General features: G+C 33.5%; 2 protein-coding genes and 2 long non-coding RNA genes across 9 annotated transcripts in view; 2 read left to right on the top strand and 2 right to left on the bottom strand.

Annotated features, from left to right (window-relative positions):
• The window catches only part of fng (Fringe glycosyltransferase), a 91,762-nt gene extending 86,527 nt beyond the window's left edge, over positions 1-5,235 (bottom strand). Inside the window, exons 1-2 of one of the 2 annotated variants that reach the window (XM_011631899.3) lie at positions 4,223-5,235; positions 2,574-2,813 (exon numbers count right to left, since the gene is read on the bottom strand). In XM_011631899.3, coding sequence (XP_011630201.2) covers positions 2,574-2,813; positions 4,223-4,504 — 522 coding nt within the window. In that variant the 5' untranslated portion in view covers positions 4,505-5,235. The remainder of the gene's footprint in view (positions 1-2,573; positions 2,814-4,222) is intronic. The other variant, XM_011631898.3, reaches the window with a different exon arrangement.
• On the top strand, positions 2,782-8,537 carry LOC105422508 (uncharacterized). The gene is made up of 3 exons (XR_967261.3): positions 2,782-2,922; positions 3,769-3,841; positions 4,199-8,537. It is a non-coding gene; the product is annotated as an uncharacterized LOC105422508 (long non-coding RNA).
• On the bottom strand, positions 7,318-20,430 carry l(3)mbt (lethal (3) malignant brain tumor). Of its 5 annotated transcripts, XM_011631901.3 has the most exons (17): positions 20,230-20,261; positions 16,998-17,107; positions 13,727-13,931; positions 12,601-12,892; positions 12,105-12,344; positions 11,242-11,861; positions 10,891-11,050; positions 10,632-10,803; positions 10,372-10,549; positions 10,079-10,277; positions 9,535-9,990; positions 9,277-9,466; positions 9,077-9,198; positions 8,597-8,984; positions 8,405-8,479; positions 8,009-8,324; positions 7,318-7,935 (listed from the first exon to the last, which is right to left on the bottom strand). In XM_011631901.3, exons 3-17 carry the CDS (start codon positions 13,928-13,930, stop codon positions 7,810-7,812), a joined length of 3,738 nt encoding a protein of 1,245 aa, XP_011630203.2. In that variant the 5' UTR covers position 13,931; positions 16,998-17,107; positions 20,230-20,261; the 3' UTR covers positions 7,318-7,809. The 5 variants fall into 5 exon arrangements, with proteins under 5 accessions (XP_011630203.2, XP_088935965.1, XP_088935964.1 ...); XM_089079839.1 differs by lacking the exon at positions 13,727-13,931 and having other exon boundaries at positions 20,230-20,430; XM_089079838.1 differs by lacking the exon at positions 16,998-17,107 and having other exon boundaries at positions 20,230-20,429.
• On the top strand, positions 16,823-17,375 carry LOC148936076 (uncharacterized). The gene is made up of 2 exons (XR_016139905.1): positions 16,823-17,065; positions 17,177-17,375. It is a non-coding gene; the product is annotated as an uncharacterized LOC148936076 (long non-coding RNA).
• Positions 20,431-20,549: the final 119 nt, after the last annotated feature.

The raw sequence follows: 20,549 nt of genomic DNA, 5'->3' as shown, positions 1-20,549 counted from the left end.
TATAAATAAATTATCTTACTTCTATAAGTATAGCATTTGATTACGTGATTAAAACAAACCGACGTTCTTTACGTAAACGTAAAAAAGTTCCCTTATTATACCAATTATAATTGTTTTCTATACGATATTGTGTACTGAATGCACCGGATTTCTGCAACAATACGTGAGAATCAATAACAATCCCGATCTCACACGTAAATGAAAGAAATTCCGGCTGACTCGCGGGATCGTGCGCATCATTTAATTATCGAGAAAGAAACGACGAAAAAGGTGAGTTCGTTTGAGAATACTCGTGGGTGGACTAAGTCAGCTAACGCGGAGGTCGCAGGGTCGGAGGTAAATCGTGAGATCTTCCCACGAACCACAAACCGTACACAGCCGGACACAGACTTTTATTATTCTCATCACCCTTTTTCTCGCTCGCGTCGCGGAAAATGTGTGCCGCTGCGAGTCACAAGCAACGTGTGTGTAAACGCGTGGAAAAAGCGTGAGATCGACGGAAGTAAAGAATAATTGGGATACGAAACAAATTAAGGCACTGCGATTATAAAAACTGCACGAGAATTATTTTCTAATGCACTGAACCTACCTATGCTCTTCCAACGTGTATGTTCGAAACAAAATCTCTGTCAAGTTGACTCTCTTTCTTTTTAAATTTGGAAAAATAAGCAAAATTCTGACTTCCCGAAGACAATCGACTATTTTTATCATTAAAATTAAAAACTAAAAAATTCTACTAAATTTCACAAAATTTTTTAAGTTCACAAAAATAAAAAATATTTTAAGAAACCCAGCTATATTAAACATAAAACTTTTTCTACAATCGATTAGGAACTCCAAAACCCTTCAACCCTTCAGAGGGCAGAACTAATAATAATTTCAAAAAAAATAAATATATAAAATAGAGATTTTGAGGTTCAATGATGAAAAGATTCGTGATTATCGTTCAAAATTAAGACTCTATAAGGAACATATCCGATTTTTGAAGTCTGGAAATGAATGAATCGAGGATGTAAAGTAAAAGTTAGAAAAATAAAATCAAATAAAAATATCAATGTAAGATAATGTATCCATGATTAATTCGTTAAGATTTTCATTCTGTGAAGAGCGTACAGAAAATCAACTGAGATTACAGGAAACGCAAGAACTCGTGCAAATCCAGAGTAATTACCTGGAGGAATGTAACTTACGGTATATTAACCTGGCGAAGTACAGAAGGATGAGGAAGCTGCTGAGATGCGCAAGTATTTCGTTTCTTCCGACGCAAAAGTTACATCGAGATGTAACTTGATGTATGAGAACTTCCCAAGGTTTCCTCATCAGTATTAATTATCAAAAAGTACTTGTTTGATACTTCAATCGATCAGCGTGATCAATTGTTGCAAGAATTTGAATAATCAATTCTGTTCAATACGTAACATAAACATGTTTCCAATATACAAATAAAAATGTAAAAATAAGAATATATAAGTGCGTGCATACATAATTATTTAATCTAATTACAAACTAACAAACTCGATCGCATAAATATTAGTAAATTTATATTGTATAATAAAGAGTAAATTTATATTAGTAATTTATATTATCAAAAACAATGTAATATTAATGACCGTGCGCATTAAAAGAAAAAAAAAAGAGATTTCGCAAAAGATTTTAATTTATTATGATTAAAAACGTTGAATCAATTTAATACTGCAACGATAATATCGCTTAAATTTCACTTGGGGCGCAGAACAGCGCTTCTTGTTTTCGCATGGACGGTACCCCAGCGATGTTTACGAAAAGGCAAATGAGAAATTGTAGGGAAGGAAGAGTGGAACGAATCACATTCCCACGGCGCGAGAAATCGTGAATTCGCGCTGATCATCGGCGACATGGTCTACGGTAAATACGCGCGAATACGCTTCGATACCCTTGGATAAGACCCAACGAGTCGTATACAAAGTGTGGCCTATTCCGCTCCATAAGAAAGCACGTAGATGAATCTCTCGATGATGGAGACGTCGCGATAAGACTATGCGTGCATTTATCACGCTTCAACACGATTAATTCTTATGGCTCTTGTCTGAGTTTTGTTCTCCCCATAAATAAGTGTTTCAAAAATATCACGTTATCTTAATCGTAAGAAATATCATGGCTATGTGTAGGAATTCCCTATTAAAATTATTATTGAACACCTTTAGTAACAAGCAAGTATATATCTATACGGCAGACAAACCATTTAATTAACCATTCGCATTTAATTACATATTAATTAATAAGCAGAATCAAATAAAATGAGGCTTGCGATCGCAGAGCGAAGTGCGCACGATTACTTATGAAGCAAGTAAAACCCAAATCCAAATTATAAAATTAACATACAGGAATGAAACGTACGTAGGAATATGTGATTACATATCAGAGAATATCCCGATTATCGAACGATATTCTCAGAATGTTTCCACGTGATCGTCCTACATTCGTAACGAGATTGTCGCAAGATCGGAGACGCAAGAAACGAGGTGATCGAGCGACGCTAATGAATCCGGGATATTGGCATTTCACGGCGATCCGCGCGACGCAAAGAGGCTTACCTGATTCCTGGCGAACTGGAACCACGTGTCGACGATGGCCGGCAAGCGCGAGTGATGATAATGCTTGGTGGTCTTCACGCTGATAAACACGTCATCGAGGTTCGTGGCGAACGGTGCCATAGTCGCCGTCGCCACCGACGGCGTCATCGGCAGCTCCTCGCTGATTAACTTTCTCAACGCCGGCACTTCCACTATCACGCTCCGACTGTTCACTTCCGCCACATTCATCTCATCGACCCACTGCGACAGACAATTATCAGAAAGTATTATTAAAACGAAGTGAGAGAAAGGAAGGTTCTCGGAGAAACATTCGCGAGTGTCTGTGATGAATTTTTCTTCAATTATCAAGGTTCGTGTATCGAGGAAAGATTAAAAAATTGTTTTCCTTAATATGTAATTTTGTATGCGTTATTTAATATAAATGGAATATATCTTAAATTATTAGAGCCCTCGCTATATGCAATATATACTGAGATAGCTATTGATAATTACAAAAATATAATATCTCGTCGATGGTATAACGCCTAATTCTTCGATTAATTTGTAGTCTTTTTTTTATTAAAATAATTAAAAAAACTGAAAATTTTCCTTATTAATTTTCCTTATATTAAATATTAAGAAAAATCTTTTCCTACAAATTATAAAGTAAAATTTAATTTATTATAATTCCAACACACAAGTACATTATAATAAGAACGATATCTTTTTTCTTTAATATAATACAAAACACTATAATCAACATCAATCATGAAATGCGTAATCTACTTTCTTTACATGAGATAAAGTTAAAATTTCAAACTTGTTTGTCGATAAAGATATCGCAATAACAGCATTTTAAATGCTTACTATATAACTTTATAAATTATTTCATTTTTTTTTACTGTAGTCTACAAAAAAAAAATAAAAATTGGATCATAAGAGTTAATCGGACCATCCATCATTCAATTTCAATAGTGCACAGAGTAAACAGTTTTACTGAAATACTTAAAAATCTGATCAGATAGAATTGAAAATAATTTTGTTTGTATATCAAAATATTTAAGATATTCAAATTGAATAGAATGTTAAAATTTTTTACAGTATTATCATATTTAAATATTTTATACAATTATTTTAATACGCCAACAAAATTATTTTTGGATCTGTATCTGACTAAATTTTTAAATACTTTGGTGAAATCGTTCTTTCTGCGCAGGCAAGAAAATTCAGGCACGAAACATCATGCGAGGTGCATCATTAGGACTGGCGCCACCAGTGACAGGACAATGGTAATGATTCAGAGTATCTATTTAAATCCGAACAAAAAAATTCTTTGAAAATTCCCTGACTTTCAAGACAATTTGTTAAAAATTCCTGGCAAAATAAAAGTATTTTTTTAAATGTATCGTCTTAGAAATAATTATATTTATCGTACAAAGTTATTTAATAAATTCAAGAAAAATAATTTCTAGACTTCTGTTTCGTTTAAAAATATTTTTATTTTTTTAAATAAGTATATATATATATATATATATATATATATAAAAATTTTCTGATTTTTAAATTCTCTAAGAATTCCCTGATTTTTTAAGACATAAGTGAATTCTCTGAGAATCCCAAGTTTTCTAGACTTTTCCGGATAATAGATATCCAGTGGTTGTTCTAATTACCTGGCGCGGTGCGATGGCCTGGTAGAGGAGAATCGTGGCATAGGCGGTAGCAATGACGAGCGCTAACGCCTGTAGGCCACGTCTCGTCGGCAGGCCTCGTGACATCATGCCCGCGCCGACGACAAGCGGCAAACAAGCCTGAGAGCTAGCGGACTTAGAAGTCCACCAGCCTTGTTCCACCACAGCGAGATCTAGGCATCTATCTTTGGAGTTCATCGACGGCCGCAACGCTGCGTCACTATCATCATTTCGTAGCCTCGCGAGTGAAAACGCGCGGACCATAACACGCCGCGCGAATTTCGCGACCTTCCCGGCGACTCGCGTGGTCACGTGATCACCGCGCGAGAATTTACTTCCCCGCCGAACTTCACGTCGCTTCGCGCACCTTCTCGCACCGTCTTTCTTTTACTCGCGACACTCAACGCTCTAATTTCTTTGATCGTCTGTCAATCGTATGCGCGAACAACGATCACAACAGACACATTCACGCGGCATGTCATACCGCGTTGAATTACACCAGTTTGTAACGATTCGCTCCGTCAATTATCCGCACCGAACGATCGAGCGATCGAGATGATATTCGATCAGGGATCCGCACTTCGGCGTCACGATTATCGCGACATCCCTCATTTCGGAATTATCGTCATGATCCCACTCGCATTATTGGTCCTCAGGTTTCTAATACACTCGAAGTATCTCGTCAAAGGGTAGAAACACATCGACGTAGCACCATCGACCACATCGATGCTGCTCGCGCGCGTTACTCTTCCGCACATTCGATTCGCACCGAATTGCGGCACGTCGCACACGTACGAATCATCGTTCCACGTGCCTCATCGAATTATCCGTTCAACCAATCGTTCAAACGATCGTCAAACAATGTTCCGTAAGAGAAAATAACAGTCCTCGGCAAGTGGCGCGGCAGCGCGACACAAACACGACCCGATTCGACACACACCGCGATCGTCTACTGTTACTCGGCGCGCGACGGACCACCGACTGATCACATGAGCCGTTGCCGTGACTACGCTGTAAACATCGCCATAGCAGGCGGGCACGTCGCCGACCGCCGGTGGGGGGGGGGAGAAGTGCCAACAGGCGTGCGGCCGCTCTAGGGAGGGGATAGACTGAAAAACGTGTATGTTGTTTTTTCAAACTATTACGCGGGTCACGCGCGATTGAGGAAAAGTACCGAAAAAGTGTTTGGTATGCGAAATGTTTTCGAGAAATGTATACGTAAGTACGGATACACAAAACGTTACGTTCTATATTATTTGACCGAGATTCACTTACAAAACGGTCGTCACAGATTCATATTTCGCAGAAATACATAGATTATATTTTATGATCTTATTGAATATTAAATATGTTGTATGAGAAAAAGATGTAAAACAGATTTTATATTGCTCAGCAGAAGTGATGATATTTACTCTAGAAGCAATTTTATTTAAAGGACTAATTATTTGGAAAAGTGGCTTCAGTCAATTTGGCTGATATTGTGATATTTTGTATGATATGAGATTATGAGATACTCAAAAATTTCTTTAGGCGAAACCTCATTATATTTATTTATAAATTATGTAAAATACTAAATATATAAATATTTATATATAGAATAAATTATGTACTGTAGATAAAGGTACTTTTCAAACCAATGAGACCCAAAAATAATTTTTAAATAATACTTCAATAAAATCTGTCTATTTTTTATGGTTTTATCTAGGGAAATTTTTGATCAGCATTTTATAATCAACAAAATAACGGATAAGTAAAACAGTTTTAATTTAATTGCTTGAAGCAATTTTTTCCATATGATTAATGCAGGATTCTTTATGATTATACTTTACACGTTTACTTAATAATTTAACAATAATAGTATTCAAATAATAAGCTGTAATAATATTTAAATATATATTTCAAGATTTTTCGTGTATCTTTTCAAAGCAATAATTTTTTTTATATTACTATATAAAGAATTTAATTCCTAAATAATATAAATTTATCTTAATTAATAATATAGTGTCATTCATTTTACGATATTATTGAATTTTACAATAAAGTTATGTATATTTTATAAAAATTTTAATATTTATAAAAAATTTTTAATATCTTATAAATTTATCTTAAAAAAAATACACATTTATAAAAACACCTATAAACATACAACATTTATAAAATGTTTTGTATTTTTATAATTAACGATATTAAAAAATACAATATTTCTTATTATATACATATCATATTATATACATTATCATACAAGTGGTAACATTACATAAATACATATTTGTCAATAACGTACAAAAATATAATTTTTTCATAATTATTTTATCATTGACAAAAGTCATTCGTGCAGATCAAATATGTATAATAATGTTACAAAAAACTAAATAATTAATCCTTTCGTAATCACTTATGCACATTAACTGCACTTAATTTTATCTTGTAACTTTTCGATATTTTTAATATAAAAAAATTGTTTTTATAATTTTATCCACGTATCAAAGTTAATAATTTTTTTAACTCAACTCAAATTATAGATCAATATTACAGAATGACAATGAATAATAAAGCTTCGGTTAGAATAACTAAAATCTTAACATGACTGATCGTCGGTAATATCATGACGATGGAACATGTTGGCTGTCATTTTATCGGCTATGTGAAATATAAATTCAAAATGTCGTATTGTCACTTGCAAATAAGTACAAAAAATATTAATAAAAGCGATATCAGAAATAAAAATGAAATCATTTAAAAAAGTTTCAGATATGATGAAGGATTAATAAGTATTTAAAATATGTGTAAAATATATGTATGTGAAGATAAGTAACTTGCGATACTCATTGAATCAAATATAAAATTGCTTACAAAATTACACATGAAAATATCGTTCTTAGCGACAAAAATAACGATGGCGCCGAAATTGTAGATATGAATATATTGCGATTCTTAACAAATTTCAAAATTGTCAACACACATATAATGTAAATTATAGTTTAAAATAAAAATTAAAATCTTAACAAGTGCAAATTTCCGATGGAACAATTTTGGAATACATGTTTGGTTTGAAAATTTCAAAATATAGTTCGGCATAGGTGGAAAGGTTGCATAAGTATTTTTATTACAATATCTAATAATTAAAATATTTACATTTGTACATGATTTTCAATATATTCATCTTATACGAAAAATTACGTCACATTCGGACATAAGTACTTGGAACAATGCATATAATTCTGAATTTTTGTATTGCAAATACTCGACAAAATAGTAAAAACGCATTCATTGTATATGTATTCTTAATTTCGCGATAATTATATCTATCAATTGACGATTCGAACAGAAATCACTTCAGATAAATATTCCAGAACTGTGTAATTAGACATTTGCGAGTATTTGCTCGCATGTGCCTTTTATTCGTCTTTTGTTTGTTTGCCCATTTAAGAGAATCTTGAAAGATATTGGCAAAAATTCTATATTACATTTCCTTGATAATGAATTAAATAAATTATAGGCGATATTTCATCATAATAGCTGCCACATCATTCGCCAGTCAATAGACATATGCTTTGTTTGCATTCAATTCATGCTGCTTTTTGACGTAATAAAACTATACTATTATATAACTTAATTGCAGGCCCAAGTCGCAGACGGAGTACTGATACCAAATCTTCTTGTGTTAACATTAAAAATGCTTCGCCATCAATACTCTACAATAATAAACAATAATATATCATTACTTAAATTAATTGTTAACATAATTATACTTTCTTTGAAACTTACATGTTGCCTAAAAACATTACCAGCTTCTGCACAATTAGGCATACTTTGTATAAATTTAATGACTTCTTCATTAGACCATCTTCGTGGATTGGTCGTTTGTCTCGATACTACTCTGTTTAAGGCATTACTATGTTTCGCCCATATATGTGGTGCATTCGGCAAAGGATTATATCCCGGATTATATACAGACTGATACAATTCTTTACGTAATTGCTTAACTGGTATATTTGCAGCGTATGAGGTAGTATTCCAATGTAGATCACCATACGTAACGTTAGTAACGGTAGTAAATAAAGGTTCCTCCGAAATTGGGCGTCTAAAAATGTTACATATATTGATATTGAATAATACAAATATAAATAGACACGAGAAAATTCCTTTTGTGACTTAAGCAACCTTTTTTTCCGTTTTCTCGAAACTTCATCATCATCTGTTTGTCCGTCGCTGTGCAGATTCTTGCATTTGTTCGATCTATGAAAATAATATGAAAATAGATATATAAAATAGTATGAAAATAAAAAAAAAATAATATGTAGTAAATAATAATTATTTCATAATTATTTACTATATCGATATATTTCAACGTACTTGTCTGAATTTTCCGACCTATTTTCAGATTTATCATTCTTATCAGATAAATCTCCATCTTCCTGTTTAATCTCCTTGTCGATCATCAATATATCATCTGAGAACAAAGATTTATCAGGCTTTTCAGACTTTTCTATCTTTATTCTATCAGATTTCTCCAATTTTAACTTTTCTTGCATCTCTTCCTCGAAATCATAGGCTTCGTTTAAGTCCTGATTTTTTGCTAAGTTGAGTCTATCAGGCATTTGTCCCGTTTTATTTAAATTTTGAGGAGAATATGGACAACCAGATGCTGAATTATGCGTTGCAAACTTAGGTCCTTTTACATGTCCTATACCTCGGCAGCCATATGTACCGCATTCTGGTCGATCATTTAGATTATCGGGAGCTATACGATAGAGAAAATAAGACATATCAATGATATGTCGCATATACGAATTAAAATATCTTATAATATACAAGTAAAACAAAATAACTTACTAAGTGGCGGTTCCAATGGATGACCAGTTTTCGCACACCAACCTACTGGATGAATATCAGGTGAATCATCATCAACCCAGTAGGCATGATTGTCAGGCCAGCCATCGAATTTTATTTTCAATCTATGTAAAGAAAATATGTAATTATTACTTCGCAAAATAAAAAAAAAAACATGGAATGCAAATGCAATTAATACAAACAGGTGATCTTTCACATCCTCGACTGTTGCTACTCTGATTAACTGTGGGACCCGCTTATCCACAGCTTCCAGTTTCATACCACGTTTGAACGCACAAGGTGGTCGTTGCTTAAACGCTCTAGCTGGAGCAGCCACTGAGCCAGTTTCTCTCAAATATGCATCCCAAGTGAAAGATTTAGGATCTTTATAATCTAATCACAGATATTATAATTATGTAAAAAAATAAACAAATTATGATTTATTAAATTTCAACTCTTACTATTTGGAGGCATCAAAACACGCCCATTATGATGAGACCATCCTACAGGATGAATATATGGAGAACTCGCGTCGGCCCAATAATCATATACCTCGTCCCAAGAATCAAAATGGACTAATATTCGAGAGTCCATTAAACCTGCAATGCTGGCGACACAAAGTAATGAAGAATGCTTCCTATCTACTGCTTCTAATTTCATGCCCACTCGAAAGACCGTGGGAAAGACACTTTGAAGTATATTTTTATTCGGAAATAAATTTTTTGCTGCTAAAGATGCTTTACAAATTTTTAGATATGCATTCCAATTAAAGTTTGCAGATGTGTAACCCTTTGGTGGATTCAATTTCTTGCCGTTTTTCTCAGCCCAACCGACAGGAAATATATTCATGCTATCTGCGTTTACCCAGAAATCATAATTTTCTGGATAACCGTCGAAATGCAAACGCATTCGATAACCTAATTATCATACTTTATTAAAATTTATATTTTATATTACAATTTATATATATGTATATATATATATACACAATCGTTAATAACTTACCTACAACCTCGGCAATAGTTAGAACACAATACCGAGAAGGATGTTCTGGATCTATACCTTCCAATTTCATTCCAACTCTAAATTGATTTTTAGTGTAGGGAAAAGGATCTTTGAATAATTTAACAGGCGCAGCTTTTGCTTTACAATGTTCAAGATACTTTGGCCACGAAAAACCCAATTTTCCTCTTTGCCAAGGGTACTACACATAAAATAATATTTAAAAAATTTGAGTTATCAAGTTTAATTTTTAATAATCCAATTTAATAATTTAATAATTATTATATTTGATTTACCTTGGATTCTGATGAATCTCCTTGAATTTCATCATCTATACTTGCTAACACATCTTTTTCCTCATCCATTTCCAATTTTATCTTATCATGTGTCTTTTCATCAGATCTTTCATCCATGTCCTTTGACCATTGTGGTTCTTGTAATAATCTTTTGCGTTTCTTTTTCATACGTACTTCTCTGTACAAACATTCATATAAATGAATTTTAGAATTTCTTTATTATCAAATTTTAAAATCTATATGTACATATAAATACATACTTTAGATCTTTGTCTTTTCGATTTACAGGCTGTTTTTTAGCTTCTATTACTTCTGTGCAAGACGGACTACATGATATTGGACTTTCAAATTCAGCAGCCAATCCATAACATCCACAAGCTTCACAATGATATACTGTATCTGCGCTTACCGATCTAGATTTTCTATCTTCAACTAAATTAAACATATTTCTTTATTATAATTTCTAGATATTTACATTTATATAAATATTTCTAAGATTTCTATCGAGTTCTAATTCACCTTTTTTCTCTACATTTGTATTATTAATGATTCCTGAGCTAGTCTTTGAAGAATTTTGTGTTAAACATACATTCTCTTTGTCACCAATACCATCCTTATTCTGTTTATTACTTTCGTCTTCATCGACTACTTCCATAATACCGAATTCATTCATACGAAACTATAAAAATATATTTTAAATTAATAATTATTTATATATCTATAAATATTATATAATTTAAATGTTATGTTTATAATTTTATAATATAAAATAACTTCTTTATCTTCTCTAAATACACATTAACTTTAAAATATATATATTTTATTTAAAATATTTAAAATATATAAATTATATATAAATTATTATTTTACCTGTAAATTACTTCCAGGTAAAGTACCAACACCATCTTTCCAGTCTAAAACTTTAGATGCGTCAAAATTGGTGTTAGTCTGATTCAGAGTATTCAATTGATCTTTTGTTTCATCACAATTATTACTCTTTGTCTCATTCTTATTGTCTAGCACTGTTTCGACATTACAGTTTGGAGTTTTAATTATTTCTATCTTTATATCGTCATCCATATTTGTATTGAGTTTTGAAACTTTATCTTCACTAGGAATAACTTTAATCAATGTAATATCATCATCATTTTGAACCTTCTTATCCTTATCTTGTTCGGATTCAGGACTACTCAATGCATAATTAGTATCAGCCAAATTATCTTGAGGAGATTTTGGAATATTTTGCTTCTTCATCCGTTTTTCCGTGGAACCTCGTAATATATTGCTAATAGTTTTTTTCCGTTTCTCTGGTTGACTGTCTTCTTTCTTTGGGATTGGCGTGATAACGGCCGAATCTGGATTTTCAGTAATTTTTATACTGTCTATGGAATTAGAATTGCCTTTATTTGCATTTAAAAGACTCATCTTTGCTATCGGATGCAATGGTGGAGGATGTGTCGTTGAATTTGTCGTTTTTGACTCACGTAACACTAAATTACAATGCAGTAAAAATATTTTATACTTTACCATATAATGATGTGCACGTAAGTGTCGGTCCACAATAAGTATTTAATCTTTAAGTCGTAAGAAATTGACCAATCATAGTCGATTATTCTTTTCATATTCGATTATAATTGGTCAATTTCTTACTTCTTAAAGCTTAAATCACCTATTGTGGACCGACACTAACCAAATAATTATATTAAATAAGTTTTTAAAATTTCTTTTTTTACCTGTTATGGTTCCTTTACTCTCTGTACTGAGTTGACCATTATTAATTTTTAGATTAAACATACTAGGTTTTGTAGTACCACTTTGCTGGGGTATATTTACTGGTAATATTAAATTCGCCATGTGTTTAGGAGGTTGACTCTGAGAACCACTTGTAGTACTTGTTGACGTTTGAGCTAATTGAGATATTACGGGAGTAATTACTAATTTCGGTTTGGTTATCTGTGTTGGTGTTAGAGCCCCTATTAAAATGCAGCATTAATTAAATAAATGTACACACACACACACACACACACACACACACACACACACACACACACACACACACACACACACACACACTATATATATATATATATATATATCGCTTGACATATTAAATATATTAAGTAATCTCTAATTGTTTTGCTGTATTATGTAAGTTAGCAGATTACAAAACAGATTTAAAAATTTATAAAACAAAAATTTATAAAACAAAAATTTATAAAAACTCGTTACCTGCAGGTATAACGACAGATTCTCGTGTCTTGTTGGGTTTAATAAGGGTTCCCAAATATGCAAATGTATGCTTTCCTACTTGCGCATTGGTTTGACTTCCTTGTGTTGTATTCAAAGGCAATATCTGAGCTGTAGATGATGACTTTCTAAGTAAAATATGTTTCTGAGCCTGCGAATTTGCTGCAGTGCTCACGGTATTTATTGGTCGATGAATTACAATGTGTTGTTTACTTTGAGATGTAGCTACCTGAGTCGGTCCTTGTATAAATACCTTATTTTGTCCAGTTACAATCTAAAATTAAAGTTACAAACACTTTATTTGGGCAAATATCATAATCCAAAATGAAAATTAAATAAATTTGCTATTTAAAATTAGTTTGGAAAAAATAAAAATCGCTCTTTTGTTCAAAACTCAACTTTAAAATATTCAAATATAAAAACTTTTATATAATTTCCGTATCGCAACTAATCAATCACATTAATCAATCCCACTAATCAATCTGTCCATCTTTTATTTGTCAATGTACTTAACATAATAAAAAATAACAATACTTCAAATATTACATAAAATATAATAAAATGTAATCATTATAAATATTTAAAAATATAACTTCGATAAGAAAATCAATTTTATGCATCTTTTCATTTGAATCCCATTGTATGATATCTGTTAACCAAATCTATATTTACTACGAGAAGAGTACATCACTCACTGCTACCACCTACACATAGAATGCTGCTATACTATATATATGTACTCCAAATATGAACTGTATTTAGTACTGCTATATTTTACCCCAATATATGTGCATATATATGTACATATATTTGGTATATGATATGTATATATATTATTAATATATATAATCCAACTGATAAAAGATACATATTTAATTTTAGGTTATTATGAATATTTTAATTATATGTTCTTGTATATCATATAATATCTTAAAGTGCTTACATAAGATACAGGTTGCAAATATTGATAAGTGTAATCTATGTAAAAAGATTCTCAACTTCTATGCATATTTTGCCATACCAAATCCATAAAGTAAAAACCTAGTGTTGAATATAACATCCTCCACATACTATTATACATATCAAATACTTTGTTCACAATAATTACCTGATTATTAACTGGATTAATAATAGCAGCGATTTGAGGACTAGGTGAAACGAGGGCTTGATTTATATTTGATGATTGTGTAGAACGAGTTTTATTTTGTTGAATGTATAGCAGTGGCATTACGGATGTTGTCGAGTCATCCGTCTGCTGTGTATCCACTGTATTATTCTCATCTATGTCGTCTACTACTATTTCTTCTTCCATTCTGTTAACAAAGAGCAGTTTTTCTTTCAAAGCTGCTTCATCAGCCACATTCAGCAGAACATTTATTTTACTATCGCAAGTTTTTTATATCTAAAGGAATAATCCAATTTTGGTACAAAAAACTTTCAACAGTTGCAAAATATAAATGAAATGCTTGAATATGGATCACTGTTTCATGAATCGTCATTATGATTAAAGATGTATTTAATTCAGAAAGAAGAAATAAAAAATTAAAAAAAAAGGAGCAAGTATGGAGTAAATTATTATATGATTACTGTTAATTTAATGAGTATATAAGTAAGTATATAATAGATAAAAGTTCTATCAAAACAAAAAGTAATAAGATTCGAAATTGCATTTAATACAATTAGTATAGTTCAGATAATTCACGCATTATCTTTCTGCATAATTAAACAATCACGCGAATGCAATAATTAATTTTGATGAAATATGTCTCGTCTTGCTGTATGAAATAATTCGAAACGTTCCATCGCCATTTAATAAACAGGTCGTTATACGGTGCATAAACGCAAACTTTACGAACCTAGCGGACATAGCGTTTATCATCGGCATATCACGTCGCATGCCGATTACATAATTCACGGGGAATCGAAATTCCCCGTTCGTGAAAAGAGAAGGACGAACACTCGCTAGACGACGTGATATCGCGTGAATTGTCGCATCGGAGACGCCCGATGCGCTCGGAGGAACGATTTTAAATGGCGCGCCGAACTATCGTTGGTGCACAGGCAGTCACGTTTCAACGTCACTTGTCACTCGCTTTGAAATTCATCGTAGGCGAAATGACGGAGGCGAATTCTCGCGCATACCGCACAAGAGCGACGTACCGCCGGGCGATCGGGCGGTCGCGGTCGGGAAGAAGATGCCGCGGGCTTTCTATTCAAACGCGCTCGCGGAATTATCCATCGCGCGCATCACACGGAGTCACTCATCATCGAAGGGGGCAACGCGCGTTACGCACGGCACTTTTCGCCGCGAATAACGGACGCACGGCTCGATCTCACGGCCGAGACCATCGTCGTACGCGCGAGCCGTCGTCTCCGACTGACGTTTATCCGCGCGGAAACTCCGAGAACGATTCCCCGAGCCGCTGAAACACTTTTAACAAAAATCTTTACGCATCTTTTGAGCGTTCGAGCTCTAAAGTCTCCCGTACGCCACAGCTACATTCTCATAGGCCGCATGCGCAGTAGCGATGGCGCGGCAGCTCGCGTCCCGTTGGTCGCCACGAGCCGCACGGTGAAGGAGCAACTCGCGTCGACCAATCGCGCCACACCAGCGCCGCCAACGTTCCTCTCTCGTCGCTTTTCCAATATTTCTTTTTTTTTTTTTTTTCGAATTCAGCGACGAGTCTTTCTCGGATCGTCCCGCGATCGCCGATCGCGCGAATCGATTAATAATCGCTTGTTCGTTATTGAAAAAGATCACATGTCTCTCGAAAGATGTATGTATATATATATATATGTGTGTCTGATGTGCATTTTTTGGATCATGTAAACGCTTTGCGAAAAGAAATCGCGACAACTCACGTCGACTATACTTCGCAAATACCAGCGGTATACATAATGACGTATATACATGAAACAAATGTGTTTCCATTCGCGGGGTGAAGCTCAGTCGGTATATCCTACGATTCTACATCGCAACCATATCGATATCAGCTGATGTGGAAAAAGAGCTATTTCGATCTTGCGCAATGGAGGAAATATTAGGAACAGAAATAAATATTAAACTTTGGAAATAAAAATTAGAAATAAAGATTAAATATAACGCATAATGGACACAAGTCTTATACTTGCTTGTATCTATTATTTAATCTTTATTCCTAGTTTTTATTTCTAAAATTTAATATTTATTTTTATGCCTATGTATATATATTGCCTTCATCATGTGCAAAGCTTTACTCTGCGGATAGAATTTAATCTGTGTGTATATATATATATATATATATATATATATTTATGTATAATTCTATATATATATATATAGAATTATACATAAATATGTATTAATGCATCGCGATGTAACACTGGGATGCGTTCAGAAATAATACCGAGCGCAACCAAGTATTATTTTATCCTTATTTAATATTTGATAAAAAACAAGAATAAAATGATACATTCAGCGTTTTTGAATCCAGCTCTGTATTTTCAAACGTCATCTGACAGACAATCGATTTTATATGCGATGGATTGGAGATACGTGAACTTTACGTTTCGACGGCGGGAACTAAAACAAATTAACAAATTTTACACCGCGCAGCACAAATGAATACATTTTCATTTACCTTCCCACCCGCACTCTCTTAAATTCTCTCGAAATGAAACGAAGGTATCTCCTTGGATTCCAATGCGTGAAAAAAATGAAGGGAGCAATCCATTCGATGCTCTCCGAATGCTCCGAATGCTCGCGTTCTCTGATACGTCCGCAAAACGTGTATTGCTACTCACACAGTTAAAACATTACAAAAATCGAACGAATTGTTTAAGATTGATCCGAACATGGTAACGCCGTACGTGCAGCACTCAAAGTGCGCCGAGTGTAGGAGAGAGCAAATCTCGAGCGCGTGTATAATATAGAACGCAACGATGTGGCATCTTTTATTTTAAGCCTGTGATTGGTCGATTTTCCAGTGTATGTACTTTATATGCAAATCCATGCAAATTCATCTAGATAAACTCACGGGTGACAGCGAGAAGGCAACAATGGCACACGAAATATATATATATATATATATATATTTCATCATACCATAGAGCACCGTCGGATTCACGAAAATTACGATGGTACATCAGATTACTCTACGCTACTCTACTCCTCGTGACTAAACTTCTTTTGTTTCTTTCTCTCTCCCTTCCTCTTTTCCTCCTCCATTCCGACGAAAGCGCGAGTCTCTTTCGCGTGTACTTGTTAACCGCGCGGTCGATAGTTTTGCCTGGCATCATTTACGAAAATGTCCGCGGCGATTTGATACAATTTCATGCACTTTTGACGCTCGAAAAATATAATTATTGCAATTACACTGATTTTGAATTTTCTTGCTTACCGTTAACAATGCAACTGTGATCGATAATTCGTTGAAGAGGCTCGTCCGCGTCTTCGGCATGAATCAAGGTACGATTTAATCACATTTAACGAGTACAAAAGAAATTCAACCTTAAAAAAAAAAACGAATTACACAATATTAAGTCAACTAATAAGAATATACTTTTGGATTTTTTTAAGCTACAATCGCGATGCAGCAGTCTGCTAGATATGTATTCAACATGGGGAATGCTTTAACTAGAAATAGAGGGCGCATTTATACTTGCAGGCGAAAAAGGACGCAATATTTCATTTTAAAGTTCCTGCTGATTCAGCTTAATGATGCATGAAAAAATATAAAAGCTTTTATACGTAATAAATTTTTAGTTATAAACACAAATTCGTAAGAAAATTAATTACAATTGATTATTCTCCTTATCGTCGAAGAATGATTACGATTGGTCAATTTTTTATGATTTAAGGTTATAAAAATTTGTTATGTGTAAAAACTTTAAATAGTAATAATTTAGTAGTAAACAAATTGATTAATTATAACCAAGAATGTTAAAATGATAATCTTAAGTTTTCTAGAATTTTCAATTTGATTAATTTCGATTTTGCTTATTGTGAAAATAATATTGATTTTTTTATATTTGGTTTTATCATAGCTAAATTGATAATATTAGAAACAAAAAAACAAACATTTTTATAAGATTATTCTTGTGATTCTTAAAGTCTCTGCTTGTATTCGTGTCTGTTGTCTTGGATTATGTCAAAAATGAGAAAACATATAAATATTCAACATTAGAATTAATAAGAACATATCAAACATTTCTTTCCGTTCCAGTCATAATAATCAATAAAGAATTATATATAGAATCTAATTAATTAGACACATTAAATTTTACCTGGTAAAAAGATGTATAAATATATATAATAATTATATATAAAATACATACACATATGTTTTCTTTTTTTTTATATAATTTCTGTCCATGTATATAGCAAAATTATAAAAAAAATAACTTGAAAAACATTTAGAAAAATAATAACTGTTGTATTAATTTACCTTATAAAAAATAAAATTACAATGACATTATATAATATTCTGTATATAAACATATATATATATATATATATATATATATATATATATATATATATATACTAATATATATTTCTATATAATTATTCTATATATGGATATTTTTTCTTATTTCTTTAACTTTTACTTTTTGTACAAGAAACAATACAAAAATTATCTTTTTAATTATTTTTTTTAGTTTTATTATTATTTTTCTTGTATATACAAATAGAAATTATACAACAGAAAAAAAACATATGTACATACATTTTACATACGTAATTCTATATATTTATATATTTTTTGATGAAAAATGTAATACCAAGTTAAATTATGTATATTATTATAGTTATTTATTGATAATCAATAAAAAAGAGAATTTGTGATATATTTTACAAATTTATTTTCTCAATCGTGAATGTTAAATTATATATTAAAACTTTTTATATTAAAACTATTATATTAAAACTATTTTCATTTGAATTTATCTTGCATCTCGCATGAATTTTCATTGTGTGTTTTCTTATTCTTGACGTCATGAATTCAAATGATAACAGTGAATAAATAGGACAATATTAATGATTCCTCGATCGCACTTGACGTTCGATAAGAGAATTCACATTTTTAATTGTCTCCGAAAATCCCAAAACGAACAAATACATTTTAAAAGTTGTTAAAAAAGAAAAGGAGAAACATTGAACATCTTTATCCGCTAACAACACGCGGGCCAATAAGAGTCGAGATCAGGTGAAGCACGATACATCGATATAAATCGAAAGTGGAGTACCATTATTTTCCATTATTTACCGATTCACACTTGGAGGGTTAATAAGCAAATGTTCTATGCGAAGTTATCAGCGAATGGCAATTCCGCCGTGAAAGTTCGAGCCACCGACGAGTTTCTTAACGCCGTTAATGTTCGACGAAGTTTCTCCGAATCCCGCTAAACAATGTTCCCTCCCCGTGACCCGCAATAAGTTCTGATCGCAGCCAACTGTACTATTAAGCGCGAAAAAAAGAAAAAACTCAACCTCGCCGCTCGCGATGCGCCCGCGCTTTAACCTCCAAGTTACGAAATTCTCGTTGCACGCATCTTTTACACGCAGAACGATAGATTTTAATTAAGAGTACCGACAATCGAGGTCAGCCAGGCATCAAGCTATTGCTACTGCTGCCGCCACAAGTGTTCTCATGCATGTGGCTCTCGTGTCTCTCACTTTGCTTTGAATGAGAATCGATCACCGCTCGCGCAATCCGAATTTCTCATATTAAATCGTTCTCGACACCGTTACGCGCGAAGACGGGAAAAGAGCTGATAGAGAAAATAGAGGAGTAATTCACGTATGGCGTCAGACTCGTAATCGACCCGCAATTCAGATAAGAAGAGAAAAAGGCTTTTCGTACATTTTGGCAAGACGTTATCTTTTATCTCAGAAAGACGTAGTTTGCGTGGCGCGTCCCGAAAAGATGAATGAAAATGACGTAAGAGACATCTTCCGTAAAAGGAAAAATATTTAAAATCGTTAAAATAGTTGTCGGATGTTCTTGAGTGGGGCCCTGTTCTTTCGTGTAACGATTAACAGGTTAAAACAAAAAGTTCGGAAAACGTCATAAAATGTCCGCCCCCGCGAATCAATGTTTAATCAACTCTGAGACGAATCGCGGTTCGGGCGGTTCGAGAAAAATGAGATAATTCTCGATTCTCGAGATAAAGATGCGAGTACGCGAATGAAGCGAATTGTGCCGAATTGAGAAGAGAAAAAGAAAAGAAGAAAAAAAAAAGAAGACCGATACCATCGATACTCCGAGTTTGGGTACGCAAAGTACAAATGCAGAGGCGTTCAACGTTGGACCCGCGCCCGCGGCTCTCGCGAATATTTCAATCGCGGGCACGCCGGGGATGTAAACGGTGAAATGCAGTGAACCCTAGTGTCATATATACCCCTCCTCCCCCCCACCGATTGATATATTTATCAGGGAGCATACGTACGAGCGAATGTCAGGCCTAACAAAGAGCGACGATTTTAGCAACGCGAGTGCCGGTGGAACGATCGCGACGGACTGCAAACGGCATCGAATGATCCGCGATATTCCATCGAGCACGACCAACGGATTTTGCACGCCGTCGGCGCGTCGTACGCGCAGAAAATAATAGAAATGCACAACTTACGTTTCAAAGTTGTCGATCAGGGCCATCTGATGGGTCTTGGAGCAATGATAAACGTGATAATAGAGTTGCTAACACCACTGAAAGATCCGTGCCCGCGTGCGCAATAGCGTTCTCGGTTTAGTAGACGGTCTTGCCTCCCGTTTCGTAGTTTATCGGTTTTGTAGTTGCACCTTTTACACCATTCGCGGTCCTGCTCTCCTCATCTCCCTCGCTCATTCCAACGTTTTTCACAAAGCGTAAACTTTAGCACAGCTATTTGGAAATCTTGTCCTTTGGAAATAAAAAAAAGCACCATGTAATTCTTTCTTCACATTACGTCA

This window comes from Pogonomyrmex barbatus, unplaced genomic scaffold (genome assembly GCF_055798465.1).
Source record: "Pogonomyrmex barbatus isolate J1 unplaced genomic scaffold, ASM5579846v1 scaffold3, whole genome shotgun sequence".
Classification (NCBI taxonomy): Eukaryota; Metazoa; Arthropoda; class Insecta; order Hymenoptera; family Formicidae; genus Pogonomyrmex; species Pogonomyrmex barbatus.
Note: the sequence above shows the minus strand (reverse complement) of the source record. Positions and strands in the feature narration are given on the sequence as shown.